We start from the raw sequence: 20,056 nt of genomic DNA, 5'->3' as shown, positions 1-20,056 counted from the left end.
GTGGGACAGAGGAGAGAACTGAAAGAATAAAAGTGACAAAGCTCTTGGCTCTTGGACAGTTTACAGGTAAAGCAAAAGCTGCACATGTAAATAAGGTATTTAATCTCTACTTCCCAATGGCAGGCAGATGCTCAGCCTTGTCCAGGAAAGCAGAACTCCATCACATCTTAAAATTTCTTGGGAAGACAACTGCCATAACTCTGAATGTCCTGCCCTGCTCTTCCTTCTTCTTTCCTCCAGCTTTTACTGCAGAGCATGATGCCATGTGGTGTGGAATATGCCTTTGGTCATTTGGGGTCAGCTGTCCTGGCTGTGTCCCCTCCCAGATTCAGTAACTAAAACACTGCTGTGTTGCCAACATGATCTTCAGTGCAAATCGAAAACAAAGCACCAAACTACTATGAAGAAATTTAACTCCATCCTAGCCAAAACCAGTACAAGCTCATAGGATCATAGGTCTGTTTGTGAGAAATGTTTCAATTAGTTTTTGTAGGAAGAAAAATGATTGCAATTCAAGAAGGAAATAGATGTCATAATCAAATGCTTATATTGATATGTTGTCATATTTAATTTTCTTAACTTTCTTCAATGTAGTATTTTCCATTGCTATTGAATTTTTAGAAATAGAGAAGCAACTGTTCTTGTTATGAAGAGCTATTTTCATGAAGAGCAAAACTGTCAAGTCTAGCTCTAATGATATCTATGCATTTTTAACTACTCAAAGAATTGCTTAAGGTATTATTCACAAAATGATTATATAGCTCAGGAATGACAGGAAATTCTGAACTGTGCCTTTTTGAGGCAGCCCTCATTTGAGTTGGGTCTATGGTCCATAATTTGAAAATAGAAATGCATTACTGAAGCTTTTTCTATCTGCAAATTCCTACCATATTAAGTGTTCTTCAACATTAATGCATCTCTTTAATTGTTTTAGATGACTAACAGATTCAGATTTGTACTTAACTTAGTTAATGTTTTTTTAATGTTCTAGAACATACCAAACAAGACAATGGATGACAGTACACAGCTCGAACACTCCTGGAATCTAAAGTGGTTTTTTTGACTTGGTGATATCTGCATGATTAAGACACTGCTACTTTTCATTCTCCCCTGGCACCCCTTCCAGATAATGTTGCCAGGCATTTTCTGATAATTGTTTTCTTCTTCCAAATGGTTGTACATGTGGATTCTTACACATACAAAAGAAGATTGTTTCGGCCAGCGATGTTTATTAGTCATACTAGTATTCTGTTGAATTGTACTCCTACCCAATAGTAGAGGGAAAAAAGTCTGCTAGAGCTCAGCAGTACTTTTTGACTATTTGTATTATTATTATTTCTCCGGGTTTTTTCCCCCCTAATTTCTAAACATCCGTGGCTGCAACAGTGTTTCATTGACCCCCTGCAGTTCTGATGGCTGCCAGCTGAGGGGCTGTGTGGCACTGTAGCTCTGCCCATCTATTTCACAGAGCAGCATTCACTGCACCTTTCCAGTTCTCTGTCCTTCCACTCAGAGGCAGTATCGGCCCATTGTTCTGAAGTCACAGATTCTACAGAAACTAGAATCAACATGAAAAGCTAGTGTAGAAATTGAGCCTACCCTCAACTTCATCCAACTCCTAGAGTTAGACAGTGACTAATACTTGTCATATTGGAGAGTTCCACTGGCACTGAAACTTTTGTCCAAGAGATGGACTAAAAGACACTTTCTGGATAGGGTTTACTGCTGCACATGGTGATAGTCACGCTGCACCTTTCACAATTGCTAGAGACATAATATATACTGAGTTGTTACAGCCACACAAGTATTGGTTGTACTCAGAAGATACATGTGCCAGGCTTCATGGTAATGGTTGAAATCTAGATAAAGGATGATTTATAAACTAGGAAAAATGTATGCCTTGAATCCTAGGGTATTAGCACCTGTGCATGTCAGACTCAAATGGCCAGTGAAAAACTTACTGCTAACTGTATTTATAGAGAATTACAGGAATGTTCTGGCCTCTTCAGGGATGACCTGAATGTCAACCAGAAAGAATACCATTACAATACCATTACAAAGCATTTTTCCCACTTTACGTAGTAGGTCTATCTTTTTTTTAGGCTTTTTTTTTCCTCTGTAAATCAGAATGATAGGCACTATGGCAGAAACTATTTATTGCTTTCTAGCAGTTAGTTAGCATCAAGACTGATAGATTTGGGTTGTGTAAAACAGAGAAGTGATCCAGGGATCTATCTGGTGCAAGCAGCAGAATAATCTGATCATGTGGTAGGACTGTCATTGATGCAGAACTTCTCCCCTCCTTCAGCTAAAGAATCTCTTTAGCAATGAGGTATGTGGAAAGGTGCATTTCATCTCTTGTTGAAAAATTGAAACAGCATCTGGCCTGAGTTTAGGCTGATTTTTTTTGGATACAGTTCCATAAGTACACACAATTAAGTGGTCTCCTGACAATGGAAATGCCTGAAGTCCACACTGTCTGTAGAAAAAGTGCATGTTTATGAAGCTATCTGTCAGCATTTGGACTGTGGGAATGACTGTTTTCAACAGCAGGCAGATGGCTCTGACCCCTTGCAGAGATCACATGCCCTGAGCTCTCAGAAGTTATTATATGAGCTCTACATCTTTGAATGGACGCACCTGTCATCGCTGACTTGTTTGACCAAGATGAGATGGGTTTGCTCTTGCAGTTCTGAAGCAGGTCTTTCTACCAGTTTGAGGAAATTACTTACTTTGAGAACAACTTCTGTATGTCTGAGGTGTCTGCTTGGTGGACTTCTTGCATTAGAGCATAAAGTCTGTCAAAGAACATCAAAGAAGGTGGCACCATCCTACTTAAGAGGGGTCAGAAAGCTCAGTGTTATCTGGAATCATTCTTGTGCAAGCAGACTGTCTAATACAGCTGCTGTGAAATAAACACTTTCAGTTGAAGGGCAAGGGGCGGGTGTTGGGTATTTTATTTATTTGTTTCTTTGTTTTTGAGGATTTAATGGTTTAGTGGTTCAGTTCAGCTAGGGCAATTTAGCTGGGAAGAATGTAATACCTTTCCAGGTCACAACAAGATGCTGTTGAAAGGCACTTTGGGAGCTCTTAGGCTAAATGAAAGACAATCTGAAAGTTTTTGAAGAAATAGAAGATGAGATTGGCTTCAGTGTTCAGAAATCACGGCCATACAAAAATAAATTTTTTATGTGTTTCAAGATCTCCTTAATGACTATGGCTGGAGCAGGAATTGCACATTGTTACATAGGTAGCTGTTTTGATATAGCAGTGCAAGATAAAACAAAGGTATTCTCGGATGTCAGTAATAGTACTACCAGGTACAGTGTTCCTCTATTGTAATTGTGTCCCTTGTCCTTGAATACTCCCCTTTTGCTAACAGAACATCCATTTACTGGTAAGGGGAATTCAGATCTTTGTGCTTCTGACATAGCATTTTGGAAACCTGATCTAATGAAAGATCCCTACCCATGGCAGGAGCATTGGACTATGTGATCTTTAAAGGCCCTTTTCAGTCAAAACCATTCTGATTTCAGTTTTTGCACAGATACAGTGCCTTATCAAGGATCATGTTATTCACATTCAGGCTGAATGGAAGTTTACTGTCAGCCTTCAGTCTATGTGTTTTGTTTTTTCTTAAGTGCACTTGACTTTACAACTTTAAAGGCAATCATTCAGCTTAGATATTTCTATCTGCATGTGTTGAAGTGTGTGTGCAAAGCTATAAACTCTTTTTCATATTTTTCCTTTTCTCTTTCCTGGAATATTTCTATATCCTTCAGTACTTCAGTCATCAAAATAACAGATCTTCCTGAGGCATCATGTGTGTAGAGGAATATTTGAAAGGTCTTTGGATGTCTGAGTTATACATATTGTATGCAAGGAGTCAGGCAAAATTTCAGAAGAGGTCTTACACTTGGACTGGGGACTGGTGGAGCTTTGAGGCCAAACTGAGGCAACATATTTTATCTTGTCACCGCACTGATTATGAGAAGTCTTTACATTGTATTTTCATAGAATAATTATAACAATATAATACATCTTGATTATGAGAGAGGTTTCACCAATATAAAGCCGACAGATGCAGCTCCATCACTTTCTGTGCTAATTTTCTATTTAGCAGCCTACAGACAGAGGAATTAGAAAAGAAGAAAGAGGTGGTGTTTAAATACTTACTTTTTCCTGATTCTCCGTAGTGCTGCAGTCTGGAGATGTTACATCAGCAACATAAGTTAAAGCTGGCCCACAAATACATTATGTTTCATTCAGGCTTCATTGATTATCTGTGGGAGACCTTTACACCACGCTGCTCTAATTCTGTTTGTGTGCAGTGCAGACTAGTGCATAAATTTTGAGTCAGAAGATCATTAGACAAACTAATTCCCTGTGTGTAGCATAAATGATAGAATTTCACCCAGAGATTTCTGTATCAAACTGTCGTAAACTCTGAACTGAAACCATTTCTTTTGATGGACTTCTGAGATTCTTTGTCTTCTGCATTATGCTTATACATTAGCTTTCTGCTCATAGCACAGAGATTGATCCCATACCTGGTGAGTGTGAATAGTGGTAAATTCTTTTTTCTAATTAATTACCAATTTTCCCCCCCCCCAGGTATCTCTACTATCCAAAGGGAACAAGAAACTACCCCGCAAAAAAGAGAACATGTGATTCTGAACAGAGGGTTTGGAATTGTCCCAGTTGTTCCAATGAAGCCAACCTGCCTGTACTTCAGCTGAGACTGATTACCAAAGGATGAAGCCTTGCACATTGAATAACATCCAGATGAAATACCAATGTGGGGCAGGTTTGAGAGACCTCACATGGTATTTCAGAATGATACTTTTTAGCTTTGTTTACCGCGTAAGGACTTTGTAAGGAAACATTGGGAAAGATGCTTCCAGGTTTATAAATTAGGAAAAAAAAAATCATAATTCTCAACAGTAAATACCTTCTATTTTTAGAATATTTTTTAAATTGTTGCATAATCAAGGTTTGTGGAATGATTGTTCAGTAACCTTATTTATGTCTGTGCATGTCTTCTGTGGGAAGAGCTTTGTAATATGTGTGATGTGTTACTTGTCATTATTTGCAACTGGCATAGCTGAAATCATTGCATTTTAAAAGCAGATGGTATTACTGCTTTTTCAAAATGTCTTCATATTATATGTCTATTTTTAGCCACGTTGTATAGATCTGTGCACATAAATTGTGTCATGTACATTTATATACACATTCATTTTACTGTTTAACAGACTTAAGTAGATACATGCTTTACCGCTAATCAAAATTGTAGTACTTAAGAACACTTCCAGAATTTCAATATTTATTCAGTGTATTAAATGCAGATAAACTTTCCTCAGTGCAGTAGCAGAGAAGCTTTGTTTTTGTCTACAGTTTAGTAAGGAATACTTACAAAGGCTTTTCTCTACAATTGCTGCTGTGGCGCTCCTAACTGTTGCAAATAACCAGAATGCACTTGGTGATACAGTTTTATTATCTCTGTTGACAATTTTTAACATTATAGTTATCATTACTTGTAAGTAATTTGATACAGATGTATGTTGTGTACTTTATTTTCTGCCCTGCCTCAGCAGTTTCACTACAAATAGCTAATTGGCATTAATTTCTTAACAATTTAAGTGTATAATTTTATCTCTAATGTTTTACTTCAACATCCTGAAGCAGTGAAAAAGGGCCCAGTGGACAATGTAAAAAATAATAACAATAGTAATAAAATCTACCCTCTTTTCACATGTGCATGATGTTGAAAGTCTTCAGGCACTACCTTTACATCTGTGCAGTGGTACAATACTGACAGCAAAGGTCTCTTAAGGGTCAAGGCGTACCATTCCTAAGGGATCACCAGCAGGTAGCTACAGTTTACACCATGAATCACCATAGATGATGCATTTCCTGCAATGTTGCCTCTAAAAATCATTTTCTGTTTTAATTCAGAGTGTTAGTTTTGCTTCACTAGAATGGAAAAGGGGAATGCAGTGTGGTTAAATCTGATGGATTATAAAGCAAATCCATGCTATATATGACTGCCAATAGAAATGATTACATGGATATTTTATCAAAAAGTTTTCATTTAAATTCAGCCTTGATATGTTCTACTCAAATTGTGTATGAATTCTCATAATTTTCTACTAAAATAACATATAACCAACTTACTTTTAAAGTAACCTGTTTTAATACATTCTTTTTCAGAAATGTAATATAATTCTAAATTATCAGAGTGCATTGAACGCCTTAGAAATAATTTGGACTTTATTTCAAGTGTGTTTTGAAGTGTCATTGTTTATATTTTGTCTGTATTTATGTGATTTTCATTTATGCTTGATGGCATGATCTTTGTTGAGAACTAGAGTATTATTAATTATGCGGTGTTTTCCAGGTCTGCATTTTGTTACTAATTACGGCTGAGTTTATAGTCACCAGTGCCAAGTCTGTGCCTCATCCCTTACTTGATTCCTCTATACCACATCCTGTGTTTTGAGGAACAGCTGCCTTCTTAAGGCCCCTGCTATCAGACCAGGCCTGTATCTCTTCATACTATATAATTATGTTAGTCTCATAAGTATCTCATTATCCATTGAGTACCTGCTTTTTACAGCTATCTGTATAAAATTGCAGTTGTACAAAGAGAAATGGGAGTAAAGCAAATCAGAGGTATTGAACTAGTCAGTTAGAGGGATCACAAACACAGCTATTCTAATTGAAACAATGATTTATTCAGACAGAGCCCAGCTGACAAGCCTCAGGACTGAAGCTTTGCAAATTCAGCATGAAGTTTATGGCCTGTTGTTGTCAATGGTACTGCAGAGCTACAAGATTACAGCACCCACAACTTTTAAAAATGTACTGACTCTTGTTTCTGTAGCCTGTGTGCTGCTCATAATGCTTTCAAAAGTTACAAGTCATTAGCACCATGACAATATGCCCATGTGTCTGAAAAGAAGAATGGTCTTATTGCTGAAGTGTGGTCTGTATGGTCTGGATGATGTGTGATCAAGCAATATTCATTTACAGAGGAATAATGTTTCCAAACTTGCCAAAAATAAATAAAATAATATTAAATATATATATGTGCAATATAAAGTAATTCAAACAGTAAGTACAGATAAAATAAATGACACAGTAAACAGCCATTGAAACAATGTTTATTGACTTTATGTAGAAAGGTTTTAAAAATTTGTTTTAATTAGCAGTATCTGGAATCAAAGTTTTGCATTTCTGTAGCTTGATCATGACAATTAATGCTTTGCCTTTTCTGAAGCAGGACATGATACCATTCCATGGTATCATGATGTACATTGGCAGAACAGTCAGTTTGATGTAGTGGCTCTGACACTCAGCTGATGACACAACAAATGCCTGAAGGTTTGTGTATCTCGAATCAGTTGTGATCCTGTGTAGTCCAAGTGCAGCACATGAATGGACTGTGGGCAGCAGTGTGCCAAGCAGAAACAGGACTGCCCACTTTGTCGCCTATTAGCAGTGTTGGTGTGAATGGTCCTCCTCTGAAGACTTGTAGGAGCCAGCAGGAGCACAGTAAACACCAGAGACCTCTGTAAAGCTCTACAATGCAATCTGTTAGTCTTAAATTATGCTGTGCTAGATGGATCATTTCTGTAATTAAGGTTACATTGCAGAGTAGGCATTCAATAAATGAGTGAGGTGTAGCACTCTGTAACTTCAGACAGCTATTTTTAAAGATGCCTTCAGTGAGGCCTAAATTAAGGTTGACCTATTTGTCATCTTCTCTTCTTTGAGACAGACATTTGCTGTGCTTCTTTACGTACAGTTTGAATACTGTCTCCGAATAAGAAAGTCTGGCAGTCGATTAGAGCTTTGCCTTGAGTGACCTGCCCACTGACTTTCAGAAAGATTAAAGGATGATGCAAGAACAGTGATTTTTTTGTCAAATTGAAAAGTAATTATAGAATGGTTGGAAATAGATGTTCTTTACGTGAAGGAGTGATGGACAATGAAAAATATCATATTCCTGAACCAATTAATCAACAGCAAACTAACTTCTCATAGTCTTGTGCTCAGTAAGAAGTGCTTAGAGAGAGGCTGGTGGAAATCAGTGGGTACAAACCTTCTCTTACCAATAGGAAATGCACTTTGTGTTCAGATTTCACTAGGTGAAAATGAGTGTACTTGACAGAACAGACTTTTGGGGCAATTATTGAAAAAAATCTAGTAATTCCAAGGCACACCAATAATAATTGAGCACTGTTCTGCTGAAATCACCATACACTGTGGAGTATTTGAATATCTGATCAGGCTACCTCTGAGACATGAGACTGCCCATAGTCATGAAATAAGTATTATAAGTATTTCTAAGAAAGGCACTTAAATGCCTCCCTGACATCCGATCCCATCAGATCTTGGAAGCTAAGCAGGGTCAGCCCCGGATCAGTACTTGGATGGGAGACCTCCTGGGAAATGCTGGGTGCTGTAGGTTCTAGTCCTGAGGACTTCAATGTCACTGTCCAAGCTCACTCGGCCATGGCAGATGAACCTCAGGACTTAAACGGTGGGGCCAGTTCTGCGCACGCTGTGCCTCACCTAAAAAAAACTCCACTGTGCAGGCTGGAAGGGCACACCCACGTGGGGACAGCCCTTCCCAAATCTTCGTTCGCGAAGCTGAGCCACACACACACACATTTCTAAGAATGAGTCTCCACCCTCATTCTTTTTCGGAACCCTGTGACATTTGCGTTGGTGTGTCTAGCAGTGAGGTCACACAGAGCACCTCAGGATATATTGCTACAGACCCTGAGGATCAATGAATTCCTACAAGGGAAGAATTCTTAAAGCTTTTTCTTATCAGTGTAGCACAGAAAAACAGCTAATATGGCTGTAATGTAGAGGTAGAGCAGCAAAAATACACCCAGCACAGTGATGCTGTCCTGGTGAGTACTCAGGGGGCACTGTGTTGAAGCTGCCACTATAAGGGCATTTTGGAAGCTGACTGTGCCCTGTTGCAGGATGCCTGGAAAGTATGTATAGCTTCCAATCAAATGGAGTTCTCTTAGAGTTATATGTAGAAAAAAGATTGTCTCCACATAGCTGAAGCTATGCTCAACCTATCAATTCTTAACTTAGCTTTTCATCACCTTCTGTTTGAATCACTTCATGCATTCCTGGCTTGTTTTTTCAGCCTATGAAGAGAAGATAGTACACTTACATGTAGGGGAGAGATTAATTTCCTCAGGCTATTTTTCAAGATTTGTTCTTTGATTATGTGTATTCCTCTGTAGCTGCACTGTTCTTTCATATGCCTCAGAAAGATCTAGAAGATATTCTTAGTTTACCAGCCAAACATGCTTGGCAACAAGCTACACCTTTTGTTTAAAAATGAAGAGGGGTTACCCATCTTTTTTTGAATGTGAGTGTTACCCCTCTCTGATCTCATTGCTATTTGTCAAGACTGCACATTGCAAAGGTTTGCTGTTTACCGCTTCAGAGTGACAAGCCCAATGCATTGCACTGAAATAAACTTAAAATTAAAAAAATATATCGAAGGGTATCCTGAAAGATGTTTCACCATAATTTGTAAGAGAAAACACAGTGAATTTTTTGTACTGAATTTCTGTAATCATCACCACAGCATATACTGCTGTTTTTCCTAAAGCAAATTATATATATATCCTCTTCACTAAAATGTGTTGAGTGCTTGACAGTAATTATTCTACATTTGCTTCATTACCAAGTGAAATATTAAAGCTTAAATACCCTTAATGGTAGGGACTAACATCCTGTAGCTTTGACTCATTTGTATGTTTGTAAAAAGCCTTCAGATTTGTTGGTGTTTCAATATTATTCTTTCATGTTTGAGGAATTCTTTTGCAATTTTTTCTTCTTTCAGTTTTAGAGGGGGAGGAAGGTTATTACTCTGTGTCCCTGGGGCAAAGTAGATGTAAAAAGAGGGAAGAAGACTAGGAATCATAGTAAATGTTTTGAAATTTTATTATTACATTTGAGAGTTTTATTTAGATGAGATAAGGCAAATGTATTTTTGTAACATATTGGAGGATTTGATAGGAATTTGCATTCCTCTATAACTTTCCATTTACAGCTCTGAAGTGCATTATAGACATCAGTTAAATAAATCTTTCAGCACTCAAACAAGGTAAAGATCCTCATTTTACAGATGCAGAAGCTACACAAGGAGACAGGTGAGCCAGCAATAGCTTAGCTCTTTTACCCATAGACCAGAACTCTGGAAGAAGATTTTGTTGACTGAAACAGCACATATCATGGATGAGAGCAGCAAGTTCTTCAGAATATGTTGTGTACCTATTTTCACTCCAGGTTTGTAGGCCCTAAGTTTCTTGATTTTTTTTTACTTCTTTCTTCTCTCAAAATGGAAATTTGACATCTAAGAATGCTCTTATTTACCTGTTTGAAAAAAGAAGCTTTCGATGTGTTCCTGAAGGAGAGGAAAATCTAGTTTCTATGAGTTTGACTTGCTTTCCAGTCTTGCTACTTACACCATCGTTAGTAATTTATTTAAAAAATAAAATCTGGAATCAGAAATGCAGTGATATAAAGCTGCATTTTGACCTCATTCATTGCTGCTGTTGATGCAGCTGATTGTGCAGATGTCCTAGTACTGCCACTAGCAAACTGAAAAAATACTCAACTCAACAGAAGGGCAAAGACCAGAGTGCTGAATGAGAATGTGCAGATATATCTTTGTAGGAACGGACCTTGGAGTCCTTGTGGGCCAAGTTGAACATGAACCAGCAGTGTGCCCTCGAGGCATAGAAGGTGGGAGTTATCCTGGGTTGCATTGCCAGCAGGTCAAGAAAGGTGATCCTTTCCCTCTACTCAGCACTAGTGAGGTCATACCTGGAGTGCTGTGTCCAGAGCTGGGCTCTCCAGTACAAGGCAGACATGGACATCCTGGAGAGTGTCTAACAAAGAGTCCCAAAGATGATGAAAGGACAGGAGCATCTCACATAGGAGAAAAGGCTGAGGGAGCTGGGACTGTCCACCTGGAGAAGAGGAGGCTCAAGAGGATCTTATCAAAGTGTATAAACACCTGAAGGGAAAATGCAAAGAGGGCAGAGGCAGACTCTTTCCAGTGATGCCCAGGGACAAGATCAATGGCAATGGGCACAAAGATGAAAAACAGAAATCTCTGTCTGAACACATTTTCATTCTGAAGGTGACTGAGCACTGACACGGCTTGCCCAGGGAAGTTGTAGACTCTCCATATTTGGAGCTATTCAAAAAGTCTGTGGACATGGTCCTGCCACTCAGTTCTGGGTGTCCCTGCTTGAGCAAGGCAGTTGGACCAGACGACCTGCAGATGTCCCTTCCACCCTCAACCATTCTGTAGTTCTGTGAATTTCCATTATGAACTTACAGCTGATCTGCAAAATCCAAAATTTAGAACTGGTCTGCAAAAGTCTGTTTTTAATCACTCCATTTTGAGTTGTAATCACAAATTTTTCTATGCACAGCAGTCATGAAGGAATAGGAGAACACTCTGCAGGCTAACATTAAGACAATTTTTTGAACGTGAAAATTCTAATTGCTCTTGTGTGATAGTCTTTCTTGATGGAACTGACTGCATGCGGAATAACTTCCATTTTTAATTTTTCAGTGGTAAAAGGGAAATGGTAAAACACATGGTTGGAAAAAAAATCATGGAATGTGTTATTTAAATAGGACTGTCTAACAGTCATTAATTTTTTTCCCTAACTTGTTATAGCCAAAAAATTTTCTGAAAAGAATACTAGGAATGTGAGGCAAAAACCTACAAGGGATAAAATAAAGAATTCTGGCATAACTTGTTCTTATTTTGCTGATAATGTACTTTTATAAAACTGGAAATAACTGAGAAATAAAGGGGCAGAGAATTTGTAACATTTCAGAGGGCTGAGAGAGAAAGATTGCCCACACCCTGCTAAAGCAATGACCACAATATGAACTCTTTTTTTTATGTTTACTTTTATTTATTAGATAAGGGAATTTAATTTATTAGATGAAAGAAAATGGCAAATTGAGCTGTATCTCTGTATGAAGGATTTTTATTGTATTAGTTACAGCTTTTGTGTTTATACTGCTTCCTTTTGTCTTGCTTTCATGACTTGTTTTTCATCTTTTCTATGTATTTCTCAGAATCTCAGAGATGACATTAGGGCGATTTGGAAACATTCATCTCTAATGGTCCTGTAGAAATGTACTCTGCAGTGAGTGTTGGATTGTACACAAGAGTGTAGGCTTCCTGTCTTCCAGCTGAGTTTTTGGGAAAGTGTCATCTGCTGGTACACAGTACTCCCCAGCTTTTTTTTCTTGATGAATTGTGTGTTATTTGATTGGTTTCTCTGTGTCCATGGGATTAGAAAATTCCTAGCAGGTATTCTTTTGTTCTTACTATACAGCAAAACCATGTATTTCACATGATGCCTAGAAAAGGCAAGTAAAATCTGGTCTCTGTGTAGTTTCAATATCTTTTCTTGGAAAGTCACAACTACTGCAGTATACTGCCTCACATATGCTCCTTTCCTTCCTTATTTAGTTGTACTTCATTCACTCAAACTTGTTATGCCATCATTAATTTCACATCTGTATAGTAAAATTCTCTCTGTGTAATTCTTTTTTCTAAATGTTCAGGATGTTGTTTGTTAACATTTTACTTATAGTAGATTATGTTGCTGATTCAAAAGATGCTTATTTTGTTCTCTGTTGGAAAGCTGCAGGTGTTCCAAAGTGTCATCAGATGTTCTCAAAAGCTTACTGACAGTCATACTCACTAAAATGTCAGAATTTTTATTCACAAAATTTAGGGATGTAACAAAGTTTTCTTAGCACTCAAGGAGGCATGGAATATTATTTGTACTTTCTAGAAATGTGTGTTAGGGATACAGATGCTACCTCTCGATTTGTTTTGTATTTCATTTTACTTGCTAATACAGACAGCAATGTATTTTTTGGTTCTCTACAAATTCCTGATAGCTTGTTAGCCTGTTCCTCAGGTCCAAATTTAATAATGTCTTTTAAACACATTTAGAGTTTTGTTTTTCCTTTTTGATTCTGGACAGTGTCATTTGCTTCCTGACTGTTAGACTTTTATTTAATATACATTAGCCTGAAACATTCCATGAAAAATGTTTAGAACATGAATTTTAATATATTTCAGAGACTTAATAGGTATTAATAGAGCAATAATACAGTAGCAGGCACAGACCAGATTACAGGTTGCAAATTACAGCCAATGTACCGAGGGCAAACACCATTAAGAAAACATAATTTGAACATTAAAGAGATTGTGTTTGTAATCAGGACATCTGCCAAAACCGTATCTAAAGATGTAGAGGTCCTCTAGTACATTTCTTTTGCAGCATGCATTTGTACAACCTGATATCTTCATCTGTCCAATTGAATAAAGTATTTCAAAACAGCCAGAAGGATAATTGCTGCAGGAATACCATATACAAATACAATTTCAGTGGAGGTAATGTTTGTAAAACATGGTCTGCTGACAGCATTGAATGTACAACTCTTTATCTACATTAGCTGATGGAAAGATTCCTGTCCCATTGGGCCTCACAGAGAATCAAGAGAATTGGCTACTTGCTTTGCTACTGTTTTCAATCTCTTCCTGAAACTACATTGTCTTAAATCAATTACCTGAATAAGAACAGATTTGAACTCAGTGTTGCTTGAAGAGGAATGTGATCTTCCTAACTGGACTTGAGTGAGGCTGAAAATCAGAAGGGAGAATCATTTGCATTTTATATTTTGGCAAGATTTCTGGCAGTTTGTCTACTTTGAGATTTCCATTAAGCAAAGGAATCAAATCTCAAGTCTTTCACTGTTCCCTGTATGAAATGTTGTCCTTTTCCCTGTCAAAATCTCCAAATACTTAAGGAAAATCTCAAACCCAGGATCTACTTACCTTTTGATAAAGAATTTTGAAAAATTATTCTGGTAAGAAGGATGAAACTTGAAATGCAAAATTATCTTTCTATGTTGGACAAAGTGCCTGAAAAGTGATGAAGAGCAGGTAGGATGCAATGGACATTCAATCTTTTGCAAAAGTGGAATTTTGTTTGCATTCCCTCCTTAGTTTGTCTGATGCAACTGACTTGCATCAATTCTGTTGGTAGATTTTGATATATGATATCTATCAGGAGGGAATAATATCTCTGAAGTCAAAAGAAATTGCTTCATGGGAGCTGGAATTTCAGATCGTTAACAGAACATCGATGCTAAATGACAGGCAGTACTTACATAAATCCATTCTCAAAGAAGTGACTGAGAACAGAAAGGCCAGTTAAAAAGCTATGGACTTATTGTCTAGCTAGAACATCATCACTTGCTTAACAGCTGTTTCATCTCTAGCTCTGCAAGTCATCCATGTCTTTAGGCATTGATTTTCTTGGCAAACTGCTAAAATTCTCGAGTTTACTCTCTACGTGATTCAAACACTAATAATGTACTGTTTATATGTTTGAATCCTGCCTCTGATCCTGTGATGTCTTTCTGCAGTGGCTCTCAGGTGCCTCCTGCTTTGTTTTCCATGTCCTTACTATATTTTGCTTCTGTTGCTCTCTAACACTATCTGTTGTAGTGAGCTTGTAATCATTTTCACCAAAAGTGATCTGGCTGCTCAATTGTCTTACAAATGATGCTCCACTTCTCACAAACCAGGTCTGCCCCACCTTGAACACTAAAGGGCAGGGGAGTTTCAAAATTGTGTGATATTGGTAGACTTCAGCATCTGAAGCAACTTTGCCTTTTTTTCACAATGACCCTTTTAAAACCAGTTTCATGCATTTACATTACACCAAAGAGTGAGCCAGGGCCTTTTGGCCAAAAGTGTTCTTACCTCCATATTTTACTTAATGGACAATATGAAAGCATTTAAATGACCATTTGCATGACAGTAGCCTTGAACACCAATAGAAGGGGACAGGAGAGGAAGTCTCATAGTGTTATTTCAGTGTCAAGCTGTTTCCTCTAGATGTTCAGCTATATTTTACCTTTGGGCTTTGTTCCAGGCTCCCACCTTAGTTTCGTGCTATTCAAGCTATTCATGATCCTTATTTTGAAAGTTTATATAAAAATCATGGCAACTTATCTGAGTGTGAACCTGTCACTCCAGCTATGCTACAGCTCTGTCTGATTTACAGCGAGCTTCATTATGCTGTACACACACTGTGACCAGAGCAGAAATGCCAGTGGTGTATTGAAGCTGAATGTTTGATTTGGAAGTGACAACAGAAGGGCTTTCTGTTGTTCAGATGCCATGACAAAAAGAGAGATTTCCTATCCTCGAGGGTGCTGTACAATAAGCATCATATTTGCTTTTACCTGCCTCAACAGGAGCTACCCAAGAGAGACAGAGGCAGAAGAGCAGACTCGACTAAGGTCTTTTTCTGAGCCCCCTTCTGCCTCCACTCTGTCAGGCTCCATTTATGGACTTCAGTTACCTCCGTTAGTCCTTCCCTGCATGCTGAAAGGACCAGTATGCCTACAGGGAAAAGTATGCCTGGAATCACTTGAAGGTTTCGTAGCCGTTTCATATTCCCCTATGTTAATATTTATATGTGAAGTTAACTCATGCAGTAAATTGGGCAACTGTTGATTAAATTAGAGTGACCTGAGAGGAAGAAAACAAAGCAGATGCTAAGGAAGCATTTTAAATGGCTAAAAAAATCTTCAAACTGCTTCTGAGCATAGTGGAAAAATTAATTCAGAGTTTCATTTGTTTCAGTTCTCAGAAATGACAGATTTTGCAGTTATGCCCTAACATTAACGATTTAAGGGACTTAACCTTGCTTTATGAATAGAATTCAGCCTTAAGGCCATAGGCAATTACTGGAATAAGCATCTACATGACATACTTTTAAACTCTATACCCATTGTAAAAATGTTGTAGGGGGTGGCATTTACAGGGATACAGCAAAATCAAGAGGAATTCCTAACAAAGGAACTGATGCTGATCTCTTTGGTAGGTCTTACAGTACAGGAGGACGTGTTAGTAATATTTGTTTCACGTTAAGAAGGCATCATGTGAGGTACTGCAGGAGAAATGAATATTATTGATGCAATCAAACTGAGAGCGTTGGTGTCCAGTAAAGTGCTGCATAGAATTAAGTGAGTTTTCTGAGAGCAGTGATGGAAAATGACTGCTCCTATTATCCAGGTACAGTTTTGGTAGCAAAAAAGGAAACTCTTGAAAACCTGGAAAAAAATCAAGGACTTTAAATATAAAGTACTGAAGGATCCATTCCTGATCTTAGCAGTTGGTGTTCTCCCAAAATTTTAGAAAAGTGATGTTTCTTGGTTAATATAAAATGGTAAAAAATGTCAGTTCAGAAACTGTCCTAATTTTGGTAATCTTGTTCAAATGGGCAAAGGAGAGAACATGCCAACTTTTTGTTCTCGCTGCCATCTAAAAGGTTTCACGGCAGTTTTTTCCTGTCTGTCAGTGCAGATTTGCTCTGGATCCTTCTCTTTTCCTTCCTGTTTCTCTTATAGGAAGTGTTAGGCATCCTCTTTATAACAGATTTGTTGAATTGAGATGGTGCTGTCTTTCTAATATTCCTCTGGAATGTTTTTTCTTTAGCTATTGGCTGTCTGAAGTGCAGCTTTTTATCTTCATATCTGAATAGTGAATGCTTGTGACTTAAAAAAGCAGACTAAGATGGAGATGAGAAAAAAGTTTCAACAGGAATTGCAAAATAGAAGCATCTGTATTCTGTTTTCTGATCTTTAACCCATGAGACCATTTCTCAAGCCGTTTCATGGAATGTTTAATCAGTGTTTGAAACATTCATAATGCTTATTTTACAGATGGGCTGCTATGTCCATATATTTTGGAAAAACACTGCAGGATTACTTGCATGTGTGGACACTCCTTAACACAGAATAGCAGTCCAGATCTCTTTCATTCAAAGTGTCTGGAAAAGAATAGCTTTCACAATATCGATTTACATAAAAGCAATGAAATATAATTCTGTCGTGTAGCTCATTTGCTAGTGGAACTGGTGCAAGACATATTTTCCTTTTTCTCCATGCCAATAAGATTATTAGAGTAACAGAAATGTCTGGAAGTGATTTGGGGATTGATTCTCTTGCCTCAAGGTAGGATCAGTTAGACTTGTTAAACTTCTCATAGATGATTGTGTGTAATCAATTATTCTTTTTAATTTTTTTTGCAAGTTTCAAAGGTTAGCCTTTTACCAGTCTCTAAATGAGCAGGAGCTCAGTTGTTCTGAGGCAGAAATGATAACCAGATAGTCCTGCAACCTCTAATAATTTGTGTTCACTCTCTAGCTGTAGTGGAACTGATGTTGTTAATTCACTAACTGATGGTTTTAGTAATTCACTTGACAGCCAGCAGTTATGTTCTGTTCTCAGGAAGACTCAGGCAGCTGCCCCTGGGGTTACTGAGCTGCTGCTGACTGTTACTGCTTAAACTTTGCAATTATTCTGGATTCTGTTAAAACCTGAAGTGGTCACATGACCAAGAAAGTAATATTATAAAATTTTCCAGGAGCCCCAGCCCACTGTTTCACAATTGTTAACATTACAATTTCTTCTTGTGGTCTATGCTCAGCTTTCTCATTTTAAAGTTTCTAATGCAGGATAGTGTTTAACATCAAAATACATTTTCAATGCTTTTGTTTTGTAGTGGACTGGTACATAGTTCTCAGGTAGGTTATGCAGTTACAGGACCTGTTTAACTGATGGACTGCTGGTACAAATCATCTTTAGATTGATTAGTTCATGGTCATTTCAGTGAAAAAGGATATTAACACGATCACTGCTTTCCACAACCCAGCAATCTGAATGGAGATCAAAGCTCAGGAAACTGAAAGCCTGTGAAAAACAAGACAAAATCCAATATGCCATGCTAAATATTTGAGAACTCTTATGTCAAAGGATTATTGATGAAATAATAAGTTTAGAGCCAGAATTCATCACACAAAATTAGTTTTGAGTAGTCACAGGAAAATACCTTGCTGTCACAAGGTTAAACTAGAGCTATGGTTAATACAAGGAGTGGTCTGCAGGTTTAAACACTGATAAAACAAGAGGATGAATTAAGGTATTAAAAAATAAATAAAGACCTTTGTATTTAGTTGAGAAAACATACTAGAAACTAGCTAAGCAGCAAGAATAGGAAAATAATGAGATATTACAGGGAATGGCATAGGCCAGGGAACAGGTTGTCAGTGCAGGAGCTCGAAAGAGATGAGAAATGGAAAAATCAATCAGAGGGAGAAGAACAAGGTAAGGCAGAGTAAATGAAAATGTTGCAAATAACAATGGCAGGAAACATGGCATGGGAATATGAACTGTGGTACTTGATCATATATGATCAATGTGTGTTCCTTGCACTAGTCAATTTAAGTACACAGGTTATTGGTTGTTTTGACTCTCTACTGTACTTCATCAATCAAGTCTAAGAAGGCTAAATTTTTAGTGGTTTGTTGTTTAATTTGGGGTTTTTCACTTGTTTTGGTGGTCTATACTGCACCAACTAAGCAATTAAGCTTTAAAATTTTTACTTTGGATCAGAATATGAAGCAGTGTGGGTCCTGTCCATGTAGATCCTCAGAGGTGTCACAACCCAAGCCTAAGAGGACTAGATTACATGTGGTTTGAAGGGAGTTCTATTTCTTTTACAGTTCTTGCTGATTCCCTGGAAGGAAGGTAGGTTTATTGGTCTTACTTATGGCAATCTTCCAAGAAATTGTTATCAGATTTCCTATCCTCCATTCTTGAGATAATGTGTCTGATTTAAATGAGGGTTTACATCTCCCAGTTAATAGCTCAATTCCTTTGGAACTCTTCAGGGACATCTGAGTGGTGTTGCCAAAGGGGTTTTTGTTCTGATTTTCACATTTTGTAGATTTCAGGAACACAGTAGTTGTAGATTTTTAGAGGGTTAATATTTCTAACAGTCTAAGTTTAATGCCTTTCTATCACTACCGCTGTCTCAGAACAGGGAGCTCAAATTCCTTTAGTTAATTAATCTTGTTTAGACTCCTTTCCAAGGTAGAGCCGAAGGATATCAGAAGGCCTACAGAACGAAACTTAAACACAGGTCAGAGTGACCCAGAAGTCAGAACTGGATGAACTCCAAGGGACCTTTGTGTGCCTGAGGAAGAGGAGCTGATGAAGACAGAGGGTCTTGACGACACAAGACCCAATTCCAGGGGTTGGACCAGGGGTTGGACCAGGGCTGGACTGAGAAATGTGTAAAGCAATGATTGGAGGGATCTTTTTATAAAAGCCGTGGAAACTAGAACTGGAGAGCACATGCATGTCATCATGTATTCCTATGGGCTGTAGGCCTGTGATATTAATGGACCTTTACTTTTTATCTTACCCTACACTAACATGCTCAGAGTCCTGTTTTGTGGGGGGGGGTGGTCACTCACAGCATCAGTGGTTTTAGACATTTTTTTGTGCTACTTCTACTGATTTGTTCTAAAACATTTACTAGTGGCTCTTCAGTTTGAGACACCTCCTCCTAATTGTCCCTTCAAGGCACTGTATGGGTGAAGAAACTTAGAACTAAGTCCTCCTGAGCAAACGTGAGTGCAAAACATTCATTCATCTGTACCCCTACAAGTGTACATTGTTACATCCCTATGACCCCAAATTCTCCTGTTTCTCATGTATTTGAGAAAGGTGTTACTAGCCAGTAGATGGTTGCAGCTGTTCTATCATGTTCTGTACTTTAGTGTGCCAATACTAAATGCTGGGTTTTCACATGGATATGACTTGCTGTCTTTGAGATTGTCTATTTTAATGATTATGATCACTATGTCAGTAACATTGTGATCCAAATCCAGTAGTGTGCTCAGGAAGCAATCACACATTGCTTCTCCTCTTCTGGATGTTAGTTGTTCCAAGAAAATGTAGTCTAAATAGTGTAAATTTTTTTCTTATGTGGCATTGTGAAATTTACTCATTTACTCAACATGTAGGAAGATAAAAGTCCTCCATAATTAGTCTTTTGCACTTGCACTCTTATTCCCAGCCACTCTTCTGGATACTTAAGAAT

The 20,056-nt window shown here is 37.9% G+C and overlaps 1 protein-coding gene across 1 annotated transcript in view; it reads left to right on the top strand.

Annotated features, from left to right (window-relative positions):
- NEK10 (NIMA related kinase 10) overlaps window positions 1–6,980 on the top strand; it is a 99,873-nt gene extending 92,893 nt beyond the window's left edge. The window contains 1 exon segment of the mRNA XM_071560174.1: window positions 4,615–6,980. Within this exon segment, the coding sequence (XP_071416275.1) occupies window positions 4,615–4,759 (145 nt within the window). The 3' untranslated portion in view covers window positions 4,760–6,980.
- The last annotated feature ends 13,076 nt before the right edge of the window (window positions 6,981–20,056 follow it).

Source organism: Pithys albifrons, chromosome 7 (genome assembly GCF_047495875.1).
Source record: "Pithys albifrons albifrons isolate INPA30051 chromosome 7, PitAlb_v1, whole genome shotgun sequence".
Taxonomy (NCBI): Eukaryota; Metazoa; Chordata; class Aves; order Passeriformes; family Thamnophilidae; genus Pithys; species Pithys albifrons.
Note: the sequence above shows the minus strand (reverse complement) of the source record. Positions and strands in the feature narration are given on the sequence as shown.